This window comes from Heptranchias perlo, chromosome 8 (assembly GCF_035084215.1).
Source record: "Heptranchias perlo isolate sHepPer1 chromosome 8, sHepPer1.hap1, whole genome shotgun sequence".
Classification (NCBI taxonomy): Eukaryota; Metazoa; Chordata; class Chondrichthyes; order Hexanchiformes; family Hexanchidae; genus Heptranchias; species Heptranchias perlo.
In genome coordinates, this window is record NC_090332.1 from 1696967 (window position 1) to 1720706 (window position 23740).

The window sequence follows — 23740 nt, forward strand, 5'->3', positions numbered from 1 at the left end:
CCCAGTCCCGTTCAGACCCACTCCCAGTCAGACCCACTCCCAGCCCCATTCAGACCCACTCCCAGTCAGACCCACTCCCAGCCCCATTCAGACCCACTCCCAGTCCCAGTCAGACCCACTCCCATTCAGACCCACTCCCATTCAAACCCACTCCCAGTCCCAGTCAGACCCACTCCCAGTCCCAGTCAGACCCACTCCCATTCAGACCCACTCCCATTCAAACCCACTCCCAGTCCCATTCAGACCCACTCCCAGTCCCATTCAAACCCACTCCCAGTCCCATTCAGACCCACTCCCAGTCCCATTCAAACCCACTCCCACTCCCATTCAGACCCACTCCCACTCCCATTCAGACCCACTCCCAGTCCCATTCAAACCCACTCCCACTCCCATTCAGACCCACTCCCAGTCCCATTCAAACCCACTCCCAGTCCCATTCAGACCCACTCCCACTCCCATTCAGACCCACTCCCAGTCCCATTCAAACCCACTCCCACTCCCATTCAGACCCACTCCCAGTCCCATTCAGACCCACTCCCACTCCCATTCAGACCCACTCCCAGTCCCATTCAAACCCACTCCCAGTCCCAGTCAGACCCACTCCCAGTCCCAGTCAGACCCACTCCCAGTGAGACCCACTCCCAGTCCCATTCAGACCCAATTCTTGCCCCATTTAGACCTAATCCCAGCTCTATTCCCAATCCCAATCCCAGCCCCATTTCATTCACCAACTCCAGCCTCGTGGATGTGCTGTTTACAACCAGTTGTACAAACCATCCACAAAACCCGGCCTGGAGTTTAGACACATCTAGGAACCACAATCAAACTTAGAATAGAATCATAGAAAGGTTACAGCACAGAAGGAGGCCATTCGGCCCGTCAAGCCCGTACCGGCTCTCTGCAAGAGCAATCCAGCTAGTCCCACTCCCCCTCCCTTTTAGCCCTGCAAATATTTTCCTTTCAAGTACTTATCCAGTTCCCTTTTGAAGGCCATGATTGAATCTGCCTCCACCACCCCCTCGGGCAGTGCATTCCAGATCCTAACCACTCGCTGTGTAAAAAGGTTTTTCCTCATGTCTCCTTTGGTTCTTTTGCCAATCACCTTAAATCTATGTCCTCTGGTTCTCACCCCTTCTGCCAATGGGAACAGTTTCTCTCTATCTACTCTGTCTAGACACCCTCATGATTTTGAAATCTCCTCTCAACCGTCTCTGTTCCAAGGAGAACAACCCCAGCTTCTCCAGTCTATCTACGTAACTAAAGTCCCTCATTCCTGGAATCATTCCAGTAAATTCTTTCTGCACCCTCTCTAAGGCCTTCACATCCTTCCTAAAGTGCGGTGCCCAGAACTGGACACAATACTCCAGCTGTGGCCAAACCAGTGTTTTATAAAGGTTCAGCATGACTTCCGTACTTTTGTACTCTATGCCTCTATTTATAAAGCCCAGGATCCCGTATGCTTTTTTAACCACTTTCTCAACCTGTCCTGCCGCCTTCAACGATTTGTGCACAAATACCCCCAGATCTCTCTGTTCCTATACCCCTTTTAGAATTGTGCCCTCTAGTTTATATTGCCTCTCCTCGTTCTTCCTACCGAAAGGTGCCACTTCGCACTTTTCTGCGTTAAATTTCATCTGCCACGTGTCCGCCCATTCCACCAGCCTGTCTATATCCTCTTGAAGTCCATCACTATCCTCCTCACTGTTCACTACACTTCCAAGTTTTGTGTCATCTGCAAATTTGGAAATTGTGCCCTGTACACCCAAGTCCAAGTCATTAATATATATCAAGAAAAGCAGTGGTCCCAGCACCGACCCCCGGGGAACACCACTGTACACCTCCCTCCAGTCCGAAAAACAACCGTTCACCACTACTCTCTGTTTCCTGTCCTTTAGCCAATTCTGTATCCATGTTGCTACTGACCCTTTTATCCCATGGGGCTTCAACTTTGATAACAAGCCTATTATGCAGCACTTTATCAAACGCCTTTTGAAAGTCCATATACACAACATCAACCACATTGCCCTCATCGACCCTCTCTGTTACCTCATCAAAAAACTCTATCAGGTTAGTTAAACACGATTTGCCTTTAACAAATCCTCGCTGGCTTTCCCTAATCAATCCACACTTGTCCAAGTGACTGTTCATTCTGTCCCGGATTATTGTTTTTAAAAGTTTCCCCACCACTGAGATTAAATTGACTGGCCTTTGTTGCTGGGTTTGTCCTTACACCCTTTTTTGAACAAGGGTGTAACATTTGCAATTCTCCAGTCCTCTGGCACCACCTCCGTATCTAAGGATATTTGGAAGATTACAGCCAGAACCTCCACAATTTCCACCCTTACTTCCCTCAGCTACCTAGGATGCATCCCATCCGGACCGGGGACTTATCTACTTTAAGTACAGCTCGCCTTTCCAGTACCTCTTTATCAATTTTCACCCCATCCAGTATCTCAACTACCTCCCCTTTTACTGAGACTCTGGCAGCATCTTCTTCCTGGGTAAAGACAGATGCAAAGTCCTCATTTAGTACCTCGGCCATGCCCCCCGCCTCCATAGGTCGACCTCCTTTATGGTCCCTAATCGCCCCCACCCCTCCTCTTACTCCCCGTTTACTGTTCATATGTTCATTTCGAAAGAAACTTTGTTACTTTTTTGCCAAAACTTCTCTCGCAACCAAAACAAGATGCTTTTGTGTTTTTTGTTTTCAACTGATGCTAATTTATAAAGCGATGTTTCGGGTGAAGGGGGAAGAGGGAGAGGAATAGATCCGGATGGTTTCAGAGATCCGTTCCGGGATTTCCGTCGCTCTCACCACATCTGGGTACAGTTAAAGGTCTGTGCGGAGCGCGGATTTCCACATCGCAAAGAGGAGGGAGAGAGGAGGAGGGAGGGAGAGAGAGGAGGAGGAGAGGGGAGGGAGAGAGAGGAGGAGGGAGGGAGAGAGAGGAGGAGGAGAGGGGAGGGAGAGAGAGGAGGGAGAGAGGAGAGAGAGAGGAGAGGATCCAAACACTTCCAGCTCAATGCAGCTCTCTGCAAACTCTCAAAAAAGGTATGCATTAATTTTAATATCTAAAACTGATCATTAATGAGCCTGTTGGTTGTGTGTATGGCGGAGTTTGCCCGATCTAACTCTCTCCATTCAGGGTTAACTTGTTGAATAAATTGCGGCACTCGGTTAATATCGCCCGCAATCCTCGGGGCCACGCTCTCAATCCCAGCGGAGCCGCTCATTGCAGTGTGAGCCCCCCACGGCCGCTCAGCCCGGCTACACAGCCGACCCCTGCCTACCCCGGGGTGGGCTCCTCACCCCCTCCACACCCCCTCACCCCCTCCACACCCCCTCACCCCCTCCACACCCCCTCACCCCCTCCACAGCCCCTCACCCCCTCCACAGCCCCTCCACACCCCCTCACCCCCTCCACACCCCCTCACCCCCTCCACACCCCCTCACCCCCTCCACAGCCCCCCCCATCACAGCCCCTCACCCCCACCACAGCCCCTCCTCACCCCCTCCACAGCCCCTCACCCCCTCACCCCCTCCACAGCCCCCCCCATCACAGCCCCTCACCCCCTCCACAGCCCCTCCACACCTCCTCACCCCCTTCACACCCCCTCACCCCCTCCTCCTCACCCCCTCCACCCCCCCTCACCACCCCCTCACCCCCTCCACCCCCTCTCCCCCCCCCTCCACACCCCCTCACCCCCTCCTCACCTGGCAACCCCTGAGCAATCCCAATAAAATCAATAGAGGAGAGGTGGGACATCCCTGGGATATTGCTGGGCTCTTTAATGGGCATCTTCAGCCATTGCATTTCAAGGAACATAACCTAGACCACGAGATCCATAGGATCATAGGATCATGGTCGGTACAACACAGGAGGCCATTCAGCCCATCGTGTCTGTCCCACTCCCCTGCTCTTTCCCCCATAGCCCTGCAATTTTTTCCATTTTAAGTATTTATCTAATTCCCTTTTGAAAGTTACCTCCTTCAGGCAGCGCATTCCAGATCATAACAACTTGCAGAGCAAATAAAGATTATAAGAAATTTATTCACACACACTCTCACACTTAAACACATATACAGACTCACACACAGAGACTCACACACACACAGAGACTCACACACACACAGAGACTCTCACACACACACACACACACACACACACGGAGTGAATTTGTAGAATACAGTTGTACTCTTAATTCATAGTTGTTTAATTTGAATTATGCATTTCATTCAAATTTTCTGAGTGCTATAAAGAACAATTGTGGATATAAATTACTTAATTTGAACTACTGGATAATTTGACTTTTTTTTCATGCACAAAAAAAAAGCTTTTGAACAACAGGAGATGATCGCACTCCCTCTGATAACACTGTGTACATGAACATTTTGAAAAAGTTGGCTGAATCTGTGTTTATGAATGGGACTGAAGGTTATAGATAAGACACTGATGGGCAGATACTTCCTGGACACTGGGATCTGGGGACTGATGTCTGGGGACTGGGAGCTGGGTCTGGGGACTGCGATTAGGACTGGGTCTCGGGCCTGGTTCTAGGGACTGGGGTCTGGGGACTGGAGTCTGGGGCCAAGGGACTGGAGACTGGAACTGGGGCCTGGTGTCTGGGGACTGGGGTTTGGGGCCTGATATCTGGTGGCTGGGCTTGGGTCTAGGGTCTGGGGCCTGGGGACTGTGGTCTGGGGATTGGGGTCTGGGGGCAGGGTACTGGAGGCTGGGACTGGGGCCTGGTGTCTGGGGACTGGGACTGGGGCCTGGGTCTGGGGACTGGGGTCTGGGGGCTGAGCCTGGGGCCTCAGTTGTCTGCAGAGTTAATGTTCGGGTGCCCTGTCTGAATTTTTGTGAAGGGAAAACTTGTCAGAAACTTTCTTCAGGTGTTTGGAGAGTGTGTAGAGTCCGTAGTGGGGCAGGTTGTACGGGGTCTGTGGAGAGACCAAGCTCGAATGGCCTTTTCGGGCTCCGGGTCTTCCTTTGTTCTTACATAATTTACGGATTTGGAGTCACTCCCACTGCATTATTATTATTATTAATAATAATAATATTCCAATGCCCTCCTGGCCGGCCTCCATTGTGACACCCTCCATAAACTTGAGCTCATCCAAAACTCTGCTGTCTGTATCCTAACTCACACCAAGTCCCGTTCACCCCTCACCCCTGTGCCCGCTGACCGACATTGGCTCCCGGTCCGGGAATGCCTCGACTTTAAAATCCTCATGTTCAATTCCCTCCGTGGCCTCGCCCCTCCCGATCTCTGAAACCTCCTCCAACGATCTCTGCGTTCCTCCAATTCTAGCCTCTTGCCCATCCCCCACTTCCTTCGCTCCACCATTGGGGGCCGTGCCTTCAGCCGCCTCGGCCCTGAGCTCTGGAATTCCCTCCCTAAACCTCTCCGCCTCTCTCTCCTTTTTTAAAATGTTCCTTAAAACCTACCTCTGACCAAGCACCTGTCCTAATATCTTTTTAAGTGGCTCGGTGCCAAATTATGTCTGATAATCGTTCCTGTGAGGCACCTTGGGATGTTTTACTACGTTAAAGGCGCTATATAAATGGAAGCTGTTGATACAGACAGTGATGTTCGACTGTGTGAGGAATCGTAGTTGGATAGGATTGGGTACGGTAATGGTTATGTTACTGGATTAATAGTCCAGATAACGTGAGTTCAAATCCCACCAGGGCAGTTTGTGAATTTAAAGTCAGTTTACAAAATATGAAAATAAAAATCTGGCCTCAGTAAAACTGACCTGAAGCTGTCGGATTGTCGTAAAAACCCAACTGATTCATTAATGTCCCTTTAGGGAAGGAAACCTGCCGTCCTTACCCGGTCTGGGCCTATATGTGACTCCAGTCCCCACACCAACGTGGTTGACTCTTAACGGCCCTCTGAAGCCACTTGGTTATATCACCATCTTCTCCGGGCAACTAGGGGCAGGCAATAAATGCCAGCCTTGCCCGTGACGCCCACATCCTGAGAATGAAAAAAAAACAAACCTACTGCTGTCCTCACCCGCCGTTCCCGCAGGGAGCAGTATTCCTGCTTTCCGCTCCCTAGCCTCGGGGAGCTGTGACTCAGGACCACATTACACACTGTCAGCCCTGACTCAGTGGGCAGCTCTCTCACCTCTGAGTCAAGAAGGTCATGGGTTCAGGTGCCACTCCAGGGATATGAGCCAATAATCCAGGCTGACACTGCAGTGTGGTTCTGAGGGAGTGCTGCACTGTCAGGAGATGCTGTCCTTTGGATGAGACATTAAACCAAGGCCTTTCAGGTGGATGTAAAAGATCCCATGGCCACTATTTTGAAGAAGAGCAGGGGAGTTCTCCCCGGTGTCCTGGGGCCAATATTTATCCCTCAACCAACATCCCTAAAAACAGATTATCTGGTCATTTATTTCATTGCTGTTTGTGGGATCTTGCTGTGCGCAAATTGGCTGCCGTGTTTCTTACATTACAACAGCGACTGCACTTCAATTGGCTGTAAAGCGCTTTGGGATGTCTTGAGGCCGTGAAAGGCGCTATATAAATGCAGGTCTCTTCTTTTCACTCGGTGTATTGACTGAGAGGAGTGGAGGAATTTGGGAAGAGTGAAGTGGGGACAGTTGTTGAGTTGGTGACTGGGATGTGCCCATGGGATCTTCACCCACCAACAGCACGAGATTTCCTTTTGTGTTTTATGATCACATCTGTACCTCTTGCACTGCTGCAGCTGCCTGACGAAACTCACAGCAGCTGGATCCTGAGCAAAGTTCCCGAAATAAAAAGCAAATGAACAAGTGGGCTGTGTGGGAGAGATGATGTGTGGGATGGGGGTTAGGGATGGGGATGGGACGTTCCTGGTTTGACCACCTCACTCTCCCTTGGTTTTGTCAAGGGGGTTGGGGAAAGGTGATGATCAGACTCCCAGTGCGTTACACAAGAAATGGAGGCAACAGATTGGTGGCATGGTAAGTAGTGTAGACAGGAGCGTAAAATTACAAAGAGACACTGATAGATTAAATGAGAGGGCAATACTGTGGCAGATGGATTTCAATGCAGGTAGGTGTGAGGTCATCCATTTTGGACCAAAAAAGGATTGATCCGATTATTTTTTAAATGGTGACAGGCTCGGCACAGTGGAGTTCCAAAGAGATTTAGGGTCCGTGTACACAGATCACTGAACTGTAGTGATCAGGTACAAAAAATAATCAAAAAGACCAATGGAATGTTAGCCTTTATATCTAGAGGGATAGAATATAAAGGGGAAGAAGTTTTGCTACAGCTATACAAGGCTCTGCTTAGACCACATCTGGAATACTGTGTACAGTTCTGGGCACTGCACCTGAGGAAGGATTATTGGCCTTGGAAGGGGTGCAGCACAGATTCACCAGAATGTTACCAGGGCACCAAGGGTTAGATTATAATGAGAGATTACATAAACTAGGCTTGTACTCCCTGGAATATAGAAGGTTAAGGGGTGATTTGATTGAGGTTTTTAGGATTTTGAAAGGAATTGATCGGGTAGTTAGAGAGAAACTTTTTCTGCCGGTGGGGGAATCTAGGACAAGGGGACATAACCTTAAAATCAGAGCCAGGCCATTCAGGAGAGAAGTTAGGAAACACTTCTTCACACAAAGGGTGGTAGAAGTGTGGGACCCTCTCCCACAGTAGATGCTCGCTCAAATAATCATTTAAATCTGAGATTGGTATATTTTTGCTAGCCGAGGGTGTTGAGGGATATGGAGCCAGGGCGGGGGATGGAGTTAGGATACAGATCAGCCATGATCTCATTGAATGGCAGAACAGGGGCTGAACGGCCTCCTCCTTTTCCCATGTTAATCCCACCCTGGTGGAGCAGCTGGCTCAGTGACATTGGGAGTAGGCCAATGGTCAGACGTAGGCCGCAGCAATGAATGATTCACAAAGACCGGGGCGGGGGTGGGGGGGCGTGGGGCGGGGGTGGGGGGGGGGGTGGGGGGGGGGGTGGGGGGGGGGCCCGCGGGGCGGGGGTGGGGGGGGGGGGGGCAGGGGGGCTCTGAGGAGGTACAAGGACTTTCTACATTGCTGACAAAATGAGATCTCTCCTCCACACTTCCGTGTATTTCACCCCAGTTGCAGGGAGTGTGTGGCCTTCCATGGTCGATTGGACCATGGGCTGGATTGATCCCCCTTTAATGGACAAGGGGTGAGGGCCAACAGCGGCCCTGGAGGGAGCAGCAACTCACTCCTGGAATTCAGGGAACTCGTTCTGTTACCGTCACTGTGGAATGGTCAATAAAAGTGAGGGTGGGGTCTGGAGAGGCTGGATTGGAATCATTGTCTCCAACTGCAGGACTTGTTGAGTCAAGTCCCAACAGGTCAGGAGTGGCAGCCTCTCTGCTCAACACGTCTCTGCCCACAGGGAGGGTGATTAATTCAATTATTGAATTCATTCTCCAGATGTGGGCATCACTGGCAATGCTGGCATTTATTGCCCATCCTGAGCAGGTGTTGATGGGCCTTCTCCTCAAACTGTTGCTAGTGGTTTGATACAACTGAGGGCTTTCTAGCAGAGGCCAGTTGAGTTACAAATAGGCCCAGACTGGGTAAGGACGGCAGGTTTCCTTCCCTAAAGGGCATTAATGAACCCGTTGGGTTTTTACGACAATCCGATAGCTTCACGGTCACTTTTACTGAGACCAGATTTTTTATTTCCAGATATTTTAAACTAAACTCAAATTCTCAAACTGTCCAGGGTGGGATTTGAACTCATGATCTCTGGATTATTAATCCAGTAACAGAACCACTGCACTACTGGACCCGTATAATTAACCGCAGCTGAGACTGTAACACAGGAACTGATCGTCTTGTTCCCCCAGGACCTGAATTCCAGTGTCGGGCTGGGCCACACTCTGAGCAGTTTGAGCAACTGACCCAGGTTTAATTGGATTGGACCTTGTGTAATGTTGACTGTAGTATGGACCCATGAGCTCGCTGATAATCCGACACTGGGGTAGGGTGCCCGGGTGCCAGTGGGGTAGGGTGCCCGAGGTGCCAGTGGGGTAGGGTGCCTGGGTGCCAGTGGGGTAGGGTGCCCGGGTGCCAGTGGGGTAGGGTGCCCGTGTGCCAGTGGGGTAGGGTGCCCGGGTGCCAGTGGGGTAGGGTGCCCGGGTGCCAGTGGGGTAGGGTGCCCAGGTGCCAGTGGGGTAGGGTGCCCAGGTGCCAGTGGGGTAGGGTGCCCGGGTGCCAGTGGGGTAGGGTGCCCGGGGTGCCAGTGGGGTAGGGTGCCCGGGGTGCCAGTGGGGTAGGGTGCCCGGGTGCCAGTGGGGTAGGGTGCCCGGGTGCCAGTGGGGTAGGGTGCCCGGGTGCCAGTGGGGTAGGGGTTCCCAGGCTTAATGAGAGGGTGCAGTTACAATCCCCCCCCACAGTCCATCGTCACCTGTCACCTGCTGGTTTCTACATAATATTGAACCCCTGTCCTCATCATCGTCTTTACAGGTGAGGATGGCAAGCGTGTTGTCTAGACGTCTGGGAAAACGATCGCTGCTGGGTGCCCTCGTTCACACGCCCAGCCCCGCCGGTGATGGGACGCTGATCCCTGGACTGATCCAAGCGTTCCGGCTAGATTCCGGGAGAGGCAAATCCTCCTACACAGTGTCGTTCGAGGACGGCCAGTTCAAGGAGTACAGTGAAGATAGCATCATCGGACCGGGGTTCCAGACCCTGAACCGTTTTAAACTGTACCCGGGCCAGAGGGTAGGTCCAGTTACCTATTGTACTATTCGCAGGGAGCCGGGGGCCTGTTTGGGGGACAGGAGCCCAGGGCAGTGGGTGACTAAGGGAGGCAGAGAAAAACCACAGCTCCCCTTCCACACCTGCTAGCGGCCCGTTGCACGGCACTGTGGGCACAGGCCTGGGAGTCAATTCTCGAACTGCCTGCCCTTTCTCCTGTTGTGCGGGAGAAGTGGGAAATGGGCAGCACAGATTGTTCCAGATCAGCTGTGGGCCAGCCGTCGGCAGCCGTCGTTTGGACACAGTAACTCAGCGGATGATGTAGACGTGGCCCCCACTCCTCGCAGCCCCCCCTCCCAAAGGCCCAGCCACTCCCCATAGCTCCCCCCACGGCCCCCGCAACACCCACTCCTCACATCCTCCCCCCACGGCCCCCGCAACACCCACTCCCCACATCCTCCCCCCACTCCCGCTGTGGCCCCCGCGACCCCCCCCCCCACAACTCACAGTGCTTGATGGGGAGACGATCCCCCATAGCCCCGTAGTGAAACACACGGAGCCGGTTTGAGCTTTGCATCAGTTGGGTCCAGATTTCAACCCCCGGCCGGAGCTGAGTCAGGGGTAAAGGGGCAACAATTGGGCTCAGGGCTCAGGGGCTCAGGGATCAGGGCTCGGGGATCAATCAGGGATCAGGGCTCGGGGATCAATCAGGGATCAGGGCTCGGGGATCAATCAGGGATCAGGGCTCGGGGATCCTGCTCTTTATCATTGTCCAGTTACCCCAGCTGGAAAATGCATGTCTCTGACTCTTAACTCCCCTCTGAAGTGACCCAGCCAGTCACTCACTTATCAATGTGACGCCCACATTCCCAAAATAAATTTAAACAAACACCAAACAGGAAAGGGCAGGATTGGGCCCCCCCCTCCCCCCTTGCCCCTCCCCCACCTCAACCCCCACCCCCCCCACCACTCCCCCACCCCTCCCTCCCCCTCCCCCCCACCCCACCCCCACCTCTCCCCCCCACCCCCTCCCCCCCACCTCTCTCCCCCCCTCCCCTTCCCCCACCCCCCCACCCCTCCCCCCACCTCTCTCCCCCCCTCCCCCCTCCCCACCCCCCACCCCCTCCCCCCCACCTCTCACCCCCTCCCCCCCCTCCCCCTCCCCCCCTCGCCTCGTGCTGTCCCCCCGGACGATGATGTCTCTGACTTGCCCTTTTCCCCCCAGGTTTTCCTGACCCACAATGGCCGTGAGTTTGCCGGTCGGGTCGAGCAGCACAACCACGTGGACAATGAGGTCCGGATCCAGGTGGAGGAGCACGACCTGATCACACTCCGGAAAATCGAGGACGTTCGCCTGACGGAGAGCCGGAAATCGCCCAGACTCCAGGAGCTGGAGAGGGAGCACACGAGAACAACCAGATCTACAGAGCCCAAGGGGAACCCCACCTCCCAGAGCATCGATGTGCCTCAAAGGTGGGGGTGGGGAGAGGGGGTGGGGGGAGATGGGGGGAGGGGGTGGGGTGGGGAGGGGGAGGGGGGGAATTGAGTCCTCGCTGCCCTAATTTTCCTTCATTCTTTGCCGCGATTCCAGCCGATTGTGGGTGGGACCGTGCCGGAGGATCCCAGCCCGAGAGGTAAATGCATGGCAGGAGATGCAGGAGACGAGGCGGGAATGGTGTTAAAAGGGGCAGGAGGGGAGAGGTCATTGGGGGTTCAGGGGGCTGGAGGGGAGAGGTCAATGGGGGTTCAGGGGGCTGGAGGGGAGAGGTAAATGGGGGTTCAGAGGGCAGGAGGGGAGGGGTCACTGGCGGTTCAGTGGTCAGGAAGCAAGCGGTCGATTGCGGTTCAGGAGGCGGGGAGGGAGAGGTCAATGGGGGTTCAGGGGGCAGGAGGGGAGAGGTCAATGGGGGTTCAGGAGGCGGGGAGGGAGAGGTCAATGGGGGTTCAGGGGGCAGGAGGGGAGAGGTCAGTGGGGGTTCAGGAGGCGGGGAGGGGGTGAGATGCCGTGAGACAGTGTTTCCCTTTGTTCTCCTGGCGGGATTACGGGGAGAATCCAGCCCACAAGTCGAGGAAGAGACGGTTATAAGGCGAGGCTGTAAAGTAGACGCGCGGCCTGGCACTCTGCCTGTGCTGAATGATCCAGTCCGTGCTCTGTGACTCCTGCCATAGATGGGTTTCAATCCCGGTTAATAATTCCTTCATTTTATTCCCTCCAGGAGCGCGGAGTTGGTCGATATGGACGAGATCATGGCCGCGATGGTGCTCACCAGCCTGTCATGCAGTCCCCTGGTTAACAGCCCCTCACACACCAGACCTATGACAGGTAAGACCATCGATCACTGGTGAGCAAGAGCTTCATGGAGTGAGGGGTCTCCCCACCCTCTGGGGGCAGGATTGTGTGAGTTGGGCTCTCAGTCCAGTTCGAATGGGTTGTTTGTCTGTGTCTGTCCTCTCGCACGTCTCTCACACGTCTTTACACACGTGAATCTGATACACACTCGAATATCTGTGCACACACCTGCATGCTCACACACATTATACACACTCAGACATTCTGCACACACCTATGTGCTCTCACACACACACACACACACACACACATTGTACACTCAGACATTCTGCACACACCTACGTGCTCTCTCACACACACATTATACACCTTTGGACAGTGTCCATCGAGGACTCACAGAGGACGATGGGTTAGACGGGCTGGGAGTGAATCTTCCTGTGGTTTTTCCCTGATTCCAGTGTCCAGGGACCGTGCAGTGTTGGGAGATTCTGGGAACAGTGGGAGTGGGACCAGCAGCAACTGGAGCTCGTCCTGGAGCAGCAATTCCTCATCCCCATCACCACCCCCACTTCCACAGCCCGTTGGCACGGCGCAGGGAGACGATGGGATCGAACTGCATGAGTCACATCCACTGCTGTTTGAGGAGCCTGCACCTCGCAAGAGAAAGGTGAGTCAACAGAAAGAGAAGGCATGATGTGGAGATGTCAGTGATGGACTGGGGTGGACAAATGTAAGGAGTCGTACAACACCAGGTTATAGTCCAACAGATTTATTTGAAATCATAAGCTTTCGGAGCTTTGCTCCTTCGTCAGGTGAGTGAAGGGTTCCATAAAGGCACCGCATATATAGTCAGAGAACAATGCCTGGTGATTGCAGATAATCTTTCCAACTGCCCTTTATCACACCTCGGCAGAGAGATAGTCACAGCAATCAAAGGAGTGAATGGTGTTCAGACAGGGGAACATTACATCCAAGAATACTGAATACACAAACGGTCAGAACACAAAGACAGAGAGAGAGAGAGAGAATGACCCGTTGTATTAAAAACAGATAACTTTTATTCGCTGGTGGGGTAACGTGTAGTGTGACATGAACCCAAGATCCCGGTTGAGGCCGTCCTCATGGGTGCGGAACTTGGCTATCAATTTCTGCTCGACAATTTTGCGTTGTCGTGTGTCTCGAAGGCCGCCTTGGAGTACGCTTACCCGAAGGTCGGTGGCTGAATGTCCTTGACTGCTGAAGTGTTCCCCGACTGGGAGGGAACCCTCCTGTCTGGCGATTGTTGCGCGGTGTCCGTTCATCCGTTGTCGCAGCGTCTGCATGGTCTCGCCAATGTACCATGCTCTGGGGCATCCTTTCCTGCAGCGTATGAGGTAGACAACGTTGGCCGAGTCACAGGAGTATGAACCATGCACCTGGTGGGTGGTGTCCTCTCGTGTGATGGTGGTATCTGTGTCGATGATCAGGCATGTCTTGCAGAGGTTACCGTGGCAGGGTTGTGTGGTGTCGTGGACGCTGTTCTCTTGAAAGCTGGGTAATTTGCTGCGAACGATGGTCTGTTTGAGGTTGGGTGGCTGTTTAAAGGCGAGTAGTGGAGGCGTGGGGATGGCCATAGCGAGGTGTTCGTCATCATTGATGACATGTTGAAGGCTGCGGAGAACATGGCGTAGTTTCTCCGCTCCGGGGAAGTACTGGACGACAAAGGGTACTCTGTTGGTTGTGTCCTGTGTTTGTCTTCTGAGGAGGTCTACGCGATTTTCCGCTGTGGCCCGTCGGAACTGTCGATCGATGAGTTGAGCGTCATATCCCGTTCTTACGAGGGCGTCTTTCAGCGTCTGTAGGTGTCCATCGCGTTCCTCCTCGTCTGAGCAGACCCTGTGTATTCGCAGGGCCTGTCCATAGGGGATGGCCTCTTTGACGTGGTTAGGGTGGAAGCTGGAAAAGTGGAGCATCGTGAGGTTGTCCGTGGGCTTGCGGTAGAGTGAGGTGCTGAGGTGCCCGTCTTTGATGGAGATTCGTGTGTCCAAGAAAGAAACCGATTCTGAGGAGTAGTCCATGGTGAGTTTGATGGTGGGATGGAACTTGTTGATGTTATCGTGTAGTCTCTTCAGTGATTCTTCGCCGTGGGTCCATAGAAAGAAAATGTCGTCGATGTATCTGGTGTATAGTGTTGGTTGGAGGTCCTGTGCAGTGAAGAAGTCCTGCTCGAACTTGTGCATGAAAATGTTGGCGTATTGGGGTGCGAATTTGGTCCCCATGGCCGTTCCGTGTGTTTGGGTAAAGAACTGGTTATCGAAGGTGAAGACATTGTGATCCAGGATGAAGCGGATGAGTTGTAGGATGGCGTATGGAGATTGGCTGTTGTTGGTGTTGAGTATTGATGCTGTCGCAGCGATGCCGTCATCGTGGGGGACACTGGTGTAGAGTGCCGAGACGTCCATCGTGGTGAGAAGTGTTCCTGGTTCAACTGGTCCGTGGGTACTGAGTTTTTGTAGGAAGTCTGTAGTGTCGCGACAGAAGCTGGGGGTTCCCTGTACGATGGGTTTCAGGATGCCCTCGATGTATCCAGAGAGGTTCTCACACAGGGTTCCGTTGCCTGATACGATGGGACGTCTGGGTGTGTTGGCTTTGTGTATCTTTGGGAGGCAGTAGAAGTCTCCCACGCGGGGATTACGTGGGATGAGATTGCGTAGGATGCTTTGAAGGTCTGGATCGAAGGTCTTGATCAGTTTGTTGAGCTGGTGGGTGTGTTCTTTGGTCGGGTCTGCGGGTAACCGTCTGTAGTGTTCCTGGTTGTCCAGTTGTCGGTATGCTTCTTTGCAATAGTCTGTTCTGTTCTGTATGACTATGGCTCCTCCTTTGTCCGCTGGTTTGATGACGATGTTGCGGTTGGTCTTGAGAGCGTTGATGGTGTTGCGTTGTGCTCGGGTGACATTCTGGACTGTCTTCTGAGTGCGGCTGATGAATCTGGCATTGACGCATTTCCTGACAGCTTGAGCATACATGTCCAGCTGAGGGCAGCGACCCTCCGGAGGAGTCCAGTTTGACTCTTTCCTCTTCGGTTGCTGTACCGCGGATCCCTCTGTCTGCTGTCGTGGTGGGGGGGGGGCACAGGGGCACCGCATCAGGGGGAGGCCAGAGGGGAATAGCATCATGGGGGGCAGAGGGGCACAACATTGGGGGGCCAGAGGGGGGACCAGAGGCACACAGTGTTGGGGGGGGGATGGAGGGGTCACTCAGTTTCAGTAGCAGTCACTATTGGACACCCCCCTCACTCTGTGACGAAGAGCAGACTCGGCTGAGCATGTCTGTGTTGTGGTGAGTTTTTAAAGTCTGTCCCCGTCCTCTCTCCCCAGAACTCTGTGAAGCTCCTGTATCGCTGTATGTGGCCCCACTGCGAAAAACTCCTCTGCTCCACTGTCGGGATCCGGAGACACATCAGAACCGTGCACCTCGGGTAGGTGGGGGGAGGGAGAGGGGGCTTGAGGAGGGGGGCCCTGAGGGAGGGAGAGAGGGGCCCTGAGGGAGGGCGGGAGGGGCCCTGAGGGAGGGCGGGAGGGGCCCTGAGGGAGGGCGGGAGGGGCCCTGAGGGAGGGAGAGAGGGGCCCTGAGGGAGGGCGGGAGGGGCCCTGAGGGAGGGCGGGAGGGGCCCTGAGGGAGGGTGGGAGGGGCCCTGAGGGAGGGTGGGAGGGGCCCTGAGGGAGGGCGGGAGGGGCCCTGAGGGAGGGCGGGAGGGGCCCTGAGGGAGGGCGGGAGGGGTCCTGAGGGAGGGCGGGAGGGGCCCTGAGGGAGGGCGGGAGGGGCCCTGAGGGAGGGCGGGAGGGGCCCTGAGGGAGGGTGGGAGGGCGGTTGTGTGAGTAAAGCCCCCTCCACACTGTCGAAGATGATATTTGTGATTCACCGGCTGCAGCGACACCCGAATAAAACCTTCAGAGGGAAATCCTTTGGACGGATGGGCGTTGGGCTCCCTCCAGTGGTGCCGTTGGGTAATGCAGGGCCCGGTATGGTTTTGGGACCATGCAGTTTAAAGGTTGAATTTGTGGTCAGTGGTGAATTGGTTAATCTCAGGCGGCACATAGAATCATAGAAAATAGGAGCAAGAGTCGGCCATTCGGCCCTTCGGGCCTGCTCCGCCATTCAAAATGATCATGGCTGATCGTCTAACTCAGTACCCTGTTCCCGATTTTTCCCCATATCCCTTGATCCCTTTAGCATTGAGAAATATATCTATCTCCTTCTTGAATACATCTAATGACTTGGCCTCCACTGCCTTCTGTGGTGGAGAATTCCACAGGTCACCACCCTCTGAGTGAAGAAATTTCTCCTCATCTCGGTTCTAAATGGCATACCCCATATCCTGAGACTGTGACCCCTGGTTCTGGACTCCCCAGCCATCGGGAACATCCTCCCTGCATCTAGTCTGTCTAGTCCTGTTAGAATTTTATATGTTTCGATGAGATCACCTCTCATTCTTCTAAACTCGAGTGAATATAGGCCTAGTCGACCCAATCTCTCCTCATACGTCAGTCCTGCCATCCCAGGAATCAGTCTGGTAAACCTTCGTTGCACTCCCTCCATGGCAAGGACATCCTTCCTCAGATAAGGAGACCAAAACTGCACACAATACTCCAGATGTGGTCTCACCAAGGTCCCGTACAACTGCAGTAAGACATCCCTGTTCCTGTACTCAAATCCTCTTGCAATGAAGGCCAACATACCATTCGCCTTCCGAACTGCTTGCTGCACCTGAATGCTCGCTTTCAGCGACTGGTGTACAAGGACACCCAGGTCTCGTTGCACCTCCCCTTTTCCCAATCTATCACCATTCAGATAATAATCTGCCTTTCTGTTTTTACAACCAAAGTGGATAACCTCACATTTATCCACGTTATACTGCATCTGCCATGTTCTTGCCCACTCACCCAACTTGTCTAATTCACATTGGAGCCTCTTTGCATCCTCCTCACAGCTCACATTCAACCCCAGCTTTGTGTCGTCTGCAAACTTGGAAATGTTACATTTAGTTCCCTCATCCAAATCGTTGATATATATTGTGAATAGCTGGGGCCCAAGCACTGATCCCTGCGGTACCCCATTAGTCACTGCCTGCCACCCGGAAAAAGACCCGTTTATTCCTACTCTCTGTTTCCTGTCTGTCAACCAATTCTCAATCCATGCCAGTATATTCCCCCCAATCCCATGTGCTTTAATTTTGCACACTAACCTCTTGTGTGGGACCTTATCAAAAGCCTTCTGAAAATCCAAATACACCACATCCACTGGTTCTCCTCGATCTACTCTACTAGTTACCTCCTCAAAAAACTCCAGTAGATTTGTTAACCATGATTTCCCTTTCATAAACCCATGCTGACTTTGTCCAATCCCATTAATGCCCTCCAAGTGTTCTGTTATCACATCTTTTATAATAGACTCTAGCATTTTCCCCACTACTGATGTTAGGCTAACTGGTCTGTAATTCCCTGTTTTTTCTCTCTCTCCTTTTTTAAATAGTGGGGTTACATTTGCCACCCTCCAATCTGTAGGAACTGTTCCAGAGTCTATAGAATTTTGGAAGATGATCACCAATGCATCCACTATTTCCAGGGCCACTTCCTTTAGTACTCTGGGATGTGGATTATCAGGCCCTGGGGATTTGTCAGCCTTTAGCCCCATTAATTTCCCTACTACTATTTTTTTACTAATACTGGTTTCCTTCAGTTCCTCCCTCTCACTGGACCCTTGGTTCCCTAACATTTCTGGGAGGTTATTTGCGTCCTCCTTTGTGAAGACAGAACCAAAGTATTTGTTTAATTGTTCTGCCATTTCTTTGTTCCCCATTATAATTTCCCCCATTTCTGACTGTAAGGGACCTACATTTGTCTTCACTAATCTTTTTCTCTTGACATATTTATAGAAGCTTTTACAGTCAGTTTTTATGTTCCCTGCTAGTTTACTCTCATGCTCTATTTTTCCCCTCTTAATCAATCTCTTTGTCCTCCTTTGCTGAATTCTGAACTGTTCCCAATCCTCAGGCTTGCTGCTTTTTCTGGCAATTTTATATGTCTCCTCTTTGGATCTAATACTATCCCTAATTTCTTTTGTAAGCCACGGTTGAGCCACCTTTCCTGTTTTATTTTTGCGCCAGACAGGAATGAATAATTGTTGTAATTCCTGCACACGTTCTTTAAATATTAGCCATTGCCTATCCACCGTCATCCCTTTTAGTAAAGTTCCCCAATCTATCATAGCCAACTCGCACCTCATACTTTCGTAATTGCCTTTATTTAGATTCAGGACCCTAGTTTCGGATTCAACTACTTCACTCTCCATCTTAATGAGGAATTCTATCATGTTATGGTCGCTCTTCCCTAAGGGACCCCGCACAACAAGATTGTTGATTAATCCTTTCTCATTGCACAATACCCAGTCTAGGATCGCCTGTTGTCTAGTTGGTTCCTCAACGTATTGATCTGGAAAACCATCACGTACACACTCCAGGAATTCCTCCCCCACAATATTATTGCTAATACATGTGGGGAAAGCAGTGGGATTTTACCATCACTGCCCCAGGGCTATGGAGCAGGGAGCTCAGCTGGTGTCCTTGCTGCTGGTTCTGCAGGAAGTGTGTGGACATGGTCCCAGGGATGAGGGACTTCAGTTGATGTGGAGAGACTGGAGAAGCTGGGATTGTTCTCTTTGGAGCAGAGAAGGTTAAGGGGAGATTTAATAGAGGTGTTCAAAATCATTAATGGTTTTGATAGAGTAATTAAGGAGAAACTGTTTCCAGTGGCAGAAGGGTCAGTAACCAGAGGACACAGATTTAAGATAATTGGCAAAAGAACCGGGGGGGTGGGGGGAAATGGGGAGAGATTTTTTTTGCAATGAGTTGTTCTGATCTGGAATGCGCTGCCTGAAAGGGCGGTGGAAGCAGATTCAATGGTAATTAGATAAATTTGCAGGGCTGTGGGGAAAGAGCAGGGGAATGGGACTAATTGGATAGCTCTTTCAAAGAGCCAGTGAAGGCACAATGGGCTGAATGGCCTCTTTCTGTGCTGTATGATTCAACACCATTGAATGAGTGCAGGGTCTAGCTTGCCACCGAAGCACCATGTGGTTGAATAGCTTGTCATTGCTCACTGACTGAGCTTGCATGTGAAGATTGGCCACTGGGCTGATGTAGTGAGAGATGTCCAGTGTCCAGTGTCCAGTGACCAGTGTCCAGTGTCCCTGCTCCCAGCACCGTGAGGGGAGGAGACCATCCCAGACCTGGGATCTGTGAAACCTCCTCGAATGGAGCTTTATGAAGCAGTGAGTGTGGCTCACAGACTGAACTGACTGGTGGGGATTGGGAATGTTTCTCTCCTGCAGTGGAGTTTCCCATGAAATCATTAACCACTGGTCCTGTATTCAAAGTGTTTTTCTTGCTGTTTTGAATTCCTGCAGACGCATCGACTGTGATCACAGTGACGGAGAGGAAGATTTCTATTACACCGAGATCCAAGTGAGCGGAGACCAGGCCCCGGAGATGCTCGGCAGCCGTCACTCTGTGTCTCCACCAGCGGTCCTCCATCAGCAGCCAGTCGCAGCCAGTCCGCAGTCCCTCGGCCCACAGGAGTGGACGCCCGATATCCACCTCTCGGACACTCTCACTCAGTCCGTCCCCACCTGCCTGTGGCAGGTCTGTGTGGATCACACCTACCAGGTGGGTCAAGGAGAGGCTTCAATGAGTTCCAGACTCACCACACCAGACACAGGAGACGGAATAAATGTTGTGAAACAACAGAAAGCCATGTTTCTGAGTGTTGTTCACCATAATACTGGCCAATAACTGAGAACACTGACCACGTCTCCTGTCCCCGGGTCTGAGCACTGACCATGTCTCCTGTCCCCGGGTCTGAGCGCTGACCATGTCTCCTGTCCCCGGGTCTGAGAACACTGACCACGTCTCCTGTCCCCGGGTCTGAGCGCTGACCACGTCTCCTGTCCCCGGGTCTGAGCACTGACCATGTCTCCTGTCCCCGGGTCTGAGCGCTGACCATGTCTCCTGTCCCCGGGTCTGAGAACACTGACCACGTCTCCTGTCCCCAGGTCTGAGCGCTGACCACGTCTCCTGTCCCCAGGTCTGAGCGCTGACCACGTCTCCTGTCCCCGGGTCTGAGAACACTGACCATGTCTCCTGTCCCCAGGTCTGAGAACACTGACCACGTCTCCTGTCCCCGGGTCTGAGCGCTGACCACGTCTCCTGTCCCCGGGTCTGAGAACACTGACCACGTCTCCTGTCCCCGGGTCTGAGCGCTGACCATGTCTCCTGTCCCCAGGTCTGAGAACACTGACCATGTCTCCTGTCCCCAGGTCTGAGAACACTGACCACGTCTCCTGTTCCCGGGTCTGAGCGCTGACCACGTCTCCTGTCCCCGGGTCTGAGCGCTGACCATGTCTCCTGTCCCCGGGTCTGAGCGCTGACCATGTCTCCTGTCCCCAGGTCTGAGAACACTGACCACGTCTCCTGTCCCCAGGTCTGAGAACACTGACCACGTCTCCTGTCCCCGGGTCTGAGCGCTGACCACGTCTCCTTCTATTCCAGGTCTCTCCAGATTACAGCTGTGCCTTCACGTTTGGAGATTGTCCCCTCCAGCCACAAGTGAGCTTGTTTAAACCACACATTGTATTTGCTTCAACGCCGCAGATACTCAACGGAGGCAGGTAAGTGAAGGGGTCGGGGTCTGTGGACTGGGAGATTTGACCCCGGGGTTTTTTAAATTCGTTCACGGGATGTGGGCGTCGCTGGCGAGGCCGGCATTTATTGCCCATCCCTAATTGCCCTTGAGAAGGTGGTGGTGAGCCGCCTTCTTGAACCGCTGCAGTCCGTGTGGTGAAGGTTCTCCCACAGTGCTGTTAGGAAGGGAGTTCCAGGATTTTGACCCAGCGACAATGAAGGAACGGCGATATATTTCCAAGTCGGGATGGTGTGTGACTTGGAGGGGAACGTGCAGGTGGTGTTGTTCCCATGTGCCTGCTGCTCTTGTCCTTCTAGGTGGTAGAGGTCGCGGGTTTGGGAGGTGCTGTCGAAGAAGCCTTGGCGTGTTGCTGCAGTGCATCCTGTGGATGGTACACACTGCAGCCACAGTGCGCCGGTGGTGAAGGGAGTGAATGTTTAGGGTGGTGGATGGGGTGTCAATCAAGCGGGCTGCTTTGTCCTGGATGGTGTCGAGCTTCTTGAGTGTTGTTGGAGCTGCACTCATCCAAGCAAGTGGAGAGTATTCCATCACACTCCTGACTTGTGCCTTGTGGATGGTGGAAAGGCTTTGGGGAGTCAGGAGGTGAGTCACTCGCCGCAGAATACCCAGCCTCTGACCTGCTCTTGTAGCCACAATATTTATATGGCTGGTCCAGTTAAGTTTCTGGTCAATGGTGACCCCCAGGATGTTGATTGTGGGGGATTCGGCGATGGTAATGCTGTTGAATGTCAAGGGAGGTGGTTAGACTCTCTCTTGTTGGAGATGGTCATTGCCTGGCACTTGTCTGGTGCAAATGTCACTTGCCACTTATCAGCCCAAGCCTGGATGTTGTCCAGGTCTTGCTGCATGCGGGCTCGGACTGCTTCATTATCTGAGGGGTTGCGAATGGAACTGAACACTGTGCAATCATCAGCGAACATCCCCATTTCTGACCTTATGATGGAGGGAAGGTCATTGATGAAGCAGCTGAAGATGGTTGGGCCTAGGACACTGCCCTGAGGAACTCCTGCAGCAATGCCCTGGGGCTGAGATGCTTGGCCTCCAACAACCACTACCATCTTCCTTTGTGCCAGGTATGACTCAAGCCACTGGAGAGTTTTCCCCCTGATTCCCATGGACTTCAATTTTACTAGGGCTCCTTGGTGCCACACTCGGTCAAATGCTGCCTTGATGTCAAGGGCAGTCACTCTCACCTCACCTCTGGAATTCAGCTCTTTTGTCCATGTTTGGACCAAGGCTGTAATGAGGTCTGGAGCCGAGTGGTCCTGGCGGAACCCAAACTGAGCATTGGTGAGCAGGTTATTGGTGAGTAAGTGCCGCTTGATAGCACTGTCGATGACACCTTCCATCACTTTGCTGATGATTGAGAGTGGACTGATGGGGCGGTAATTGGCCGGATTGGATTTGTCCTGCTTTTTGTGTTTCAGGACATACCTGGGCAATTTTCCACATTGTCGGGTAGATGCCAGTGTTGTAGCTGTACTGGAACTGGGAGATTTGACCCCGGGGTCTGTAACTGGGAGATTTGACCCACCGCCCCCTTGTCCTTTTCAATGACTGTAAAAGTAACACTCTTGTTTCTCCTGATTGACAGGAAGGTCCGGGGTGAAGCTAAGAAATGTCGTAAAGTGTACGGTGTGGAGAACAGAAGCCAGTGGTGCACGGCCTGTAAATGGAAGAAAGCCTGTCAACGCTTTCATGACTGATGGAGAAACCTGTTGGGGTGAACGGGGGAGATTCCCAGGCCTCAACTTCCTTACATTTATATTCAACAATGTGGGAAGAGGAACTTTCCAGGATTGGAGCTTCCTTTGGGATTGAGTGGATTGGACCCTCTGCTGGGATCGTTTGTTCCGGGAGCACGGACTGTAATTCGGACCCAGAATCGCAGCGTTCCGTGTCTTTCCGGAGTCTGTCTGTTGCTGAAATGAACAAAGGGAAGGAACTCTGATTTTCCTGGGCCGGTTACACGCAGTGGGCTTGAAGTGGGGGATTGGATGGAGCCTCTCCCTCCTCAGTGTCTGTCGACAGCTGCTTGTGTCGTCCCAGAGACCTCGGGCTCCGGGCTACAGTATAAACCCGACCAGCCATCGCTGGAGGGGGAACGGAGACCTGCAGCGGCCGCAGGACACCGCCAGAGACCGCGCTGGGCCTGGCCGCTGGCTTTCCCTCCACCTCGAGTCTCTCAGCCAAGGCGGCTCCATGGATTTCACATCATTTTGGTTCCGATCTACATTTGGAAGTTGGCCCTCTGCTGCCAGCTGTTTTTTTATTAAATGTATTTTTTGGGGAGGGTGGGGGGGTGTGTGGGGAGAGAACAGAGCTGAAAGGAGGGAACAAGCAGGACTCAAAGTGAGATTTTGACACCTTCCATTGTTATTTCTTTTAGCTCCGATTCTAAGTGGGGGGAGTGGGCTGTTTCCGTCTGGAGTGGAATTTGACTGAAGGGGGACGGGGGGGGGATTGGGCTGGAGGGGAGTCAGTTATCAGCAGACAATGAAGTTTAAATTATTTACAGCTGCTGAAAAAGGTGCCTAAAATACACAATAAATAATGTGCTTGATTCGGCCAGAATCTGGGAACAGTGTCACAGATGGTGACATCGCTCCACTCCGCCAGCTGGTGAAAAGACAGTCTGCCAAATTGTCCCGACTCTCCCTCTCCCTCTCTCCCTCTCCCTCCCTCCCTCTCTCTCTCCCTCTCCCCCTCCCTCCCTCTCCCTCTCTCTCTCTCTCCCTCTCTCTCCCTCTCCCTCTCTCTCTCCCTCTCCCTCTCTCTCCCTCTCCCCCTCCCTCCCTCTCTCTCTCTCCCTCTCTCTCCCCCTCCCTCCCTCTCTCGCTCTCTCTCCCTCTCTCTCTCTCTCTCTCCTCCCACCATCTTCAGGCTTGGCATCTTCTCACTAATTTCTCACCTTCTCCTTGTTTGAATGTAGGAGTTGACCTCTGCCCTTTTGTCCCGGCTTCTCGATTTTAAAGCAGTGTTTGGGAGATCCGTCTCTGGCCGCCTCC

General features: G+C 52.9%; 1 protein-coding gene across 1 annotated transcript; it reads left to right on the plus strand.

The window, feature by feature from the left end:
- Nucleotides 1–2976: 2976 nt before the first annotated feature.
- Nucleotides 2977–23017, plus strand: LOC137324109 (zinc finger protein 395-like). The gene is made up of 9 exons (XM_067988250.1): nucleotides 2977–3052; nucleotides 9471–9728; nucleotides 10930–11177; nucleotides 11921–12027; nucleotides 12453–12661; nucleotides 15351–15451; nucleotides 19438–19696; nucleotides 20579–20697; nucleotides 22327–23017. Exons 2-9 carry the CDS (start codon nucleotides 9477–9479, stop codon nucleotides 22436–22438), a joined length of 1407 nt encoding a protein of 468 aa, XP_067844351.1. The 5' UTR covers nucleotides 2977–3052; nucleotides 9471–9476; the 3' UTR covers nucleotides 22439–23017.
- The last annotated feature ends 723 nt before the right edge of the window (nucleotides 23018–23740 follow it).

Coding starts and splice junctions, on each gene's coding strand:
- LOC137324109 (XM_067988250.1), top strand. CDS start 9,477: ATGGCAAGCGTGTTGTCTAGACGTCTGGGAAAACGATCGCTGCTGGGT. Junction 11,178..11,920: donor AGCATCGATGTGCCTCAAAG/GTGGGGGTGGGG, acceptor TATTCCCTCCAG/GAGCGCGGAGTTGGTCGATA. Junction 19,697..20,578: donor GTGTGGATCACACCTACCAG/GTGGGTCAAGGA, acceptor CTTCTATTCCAG/GTCTCTCCAGATTACAGCTG.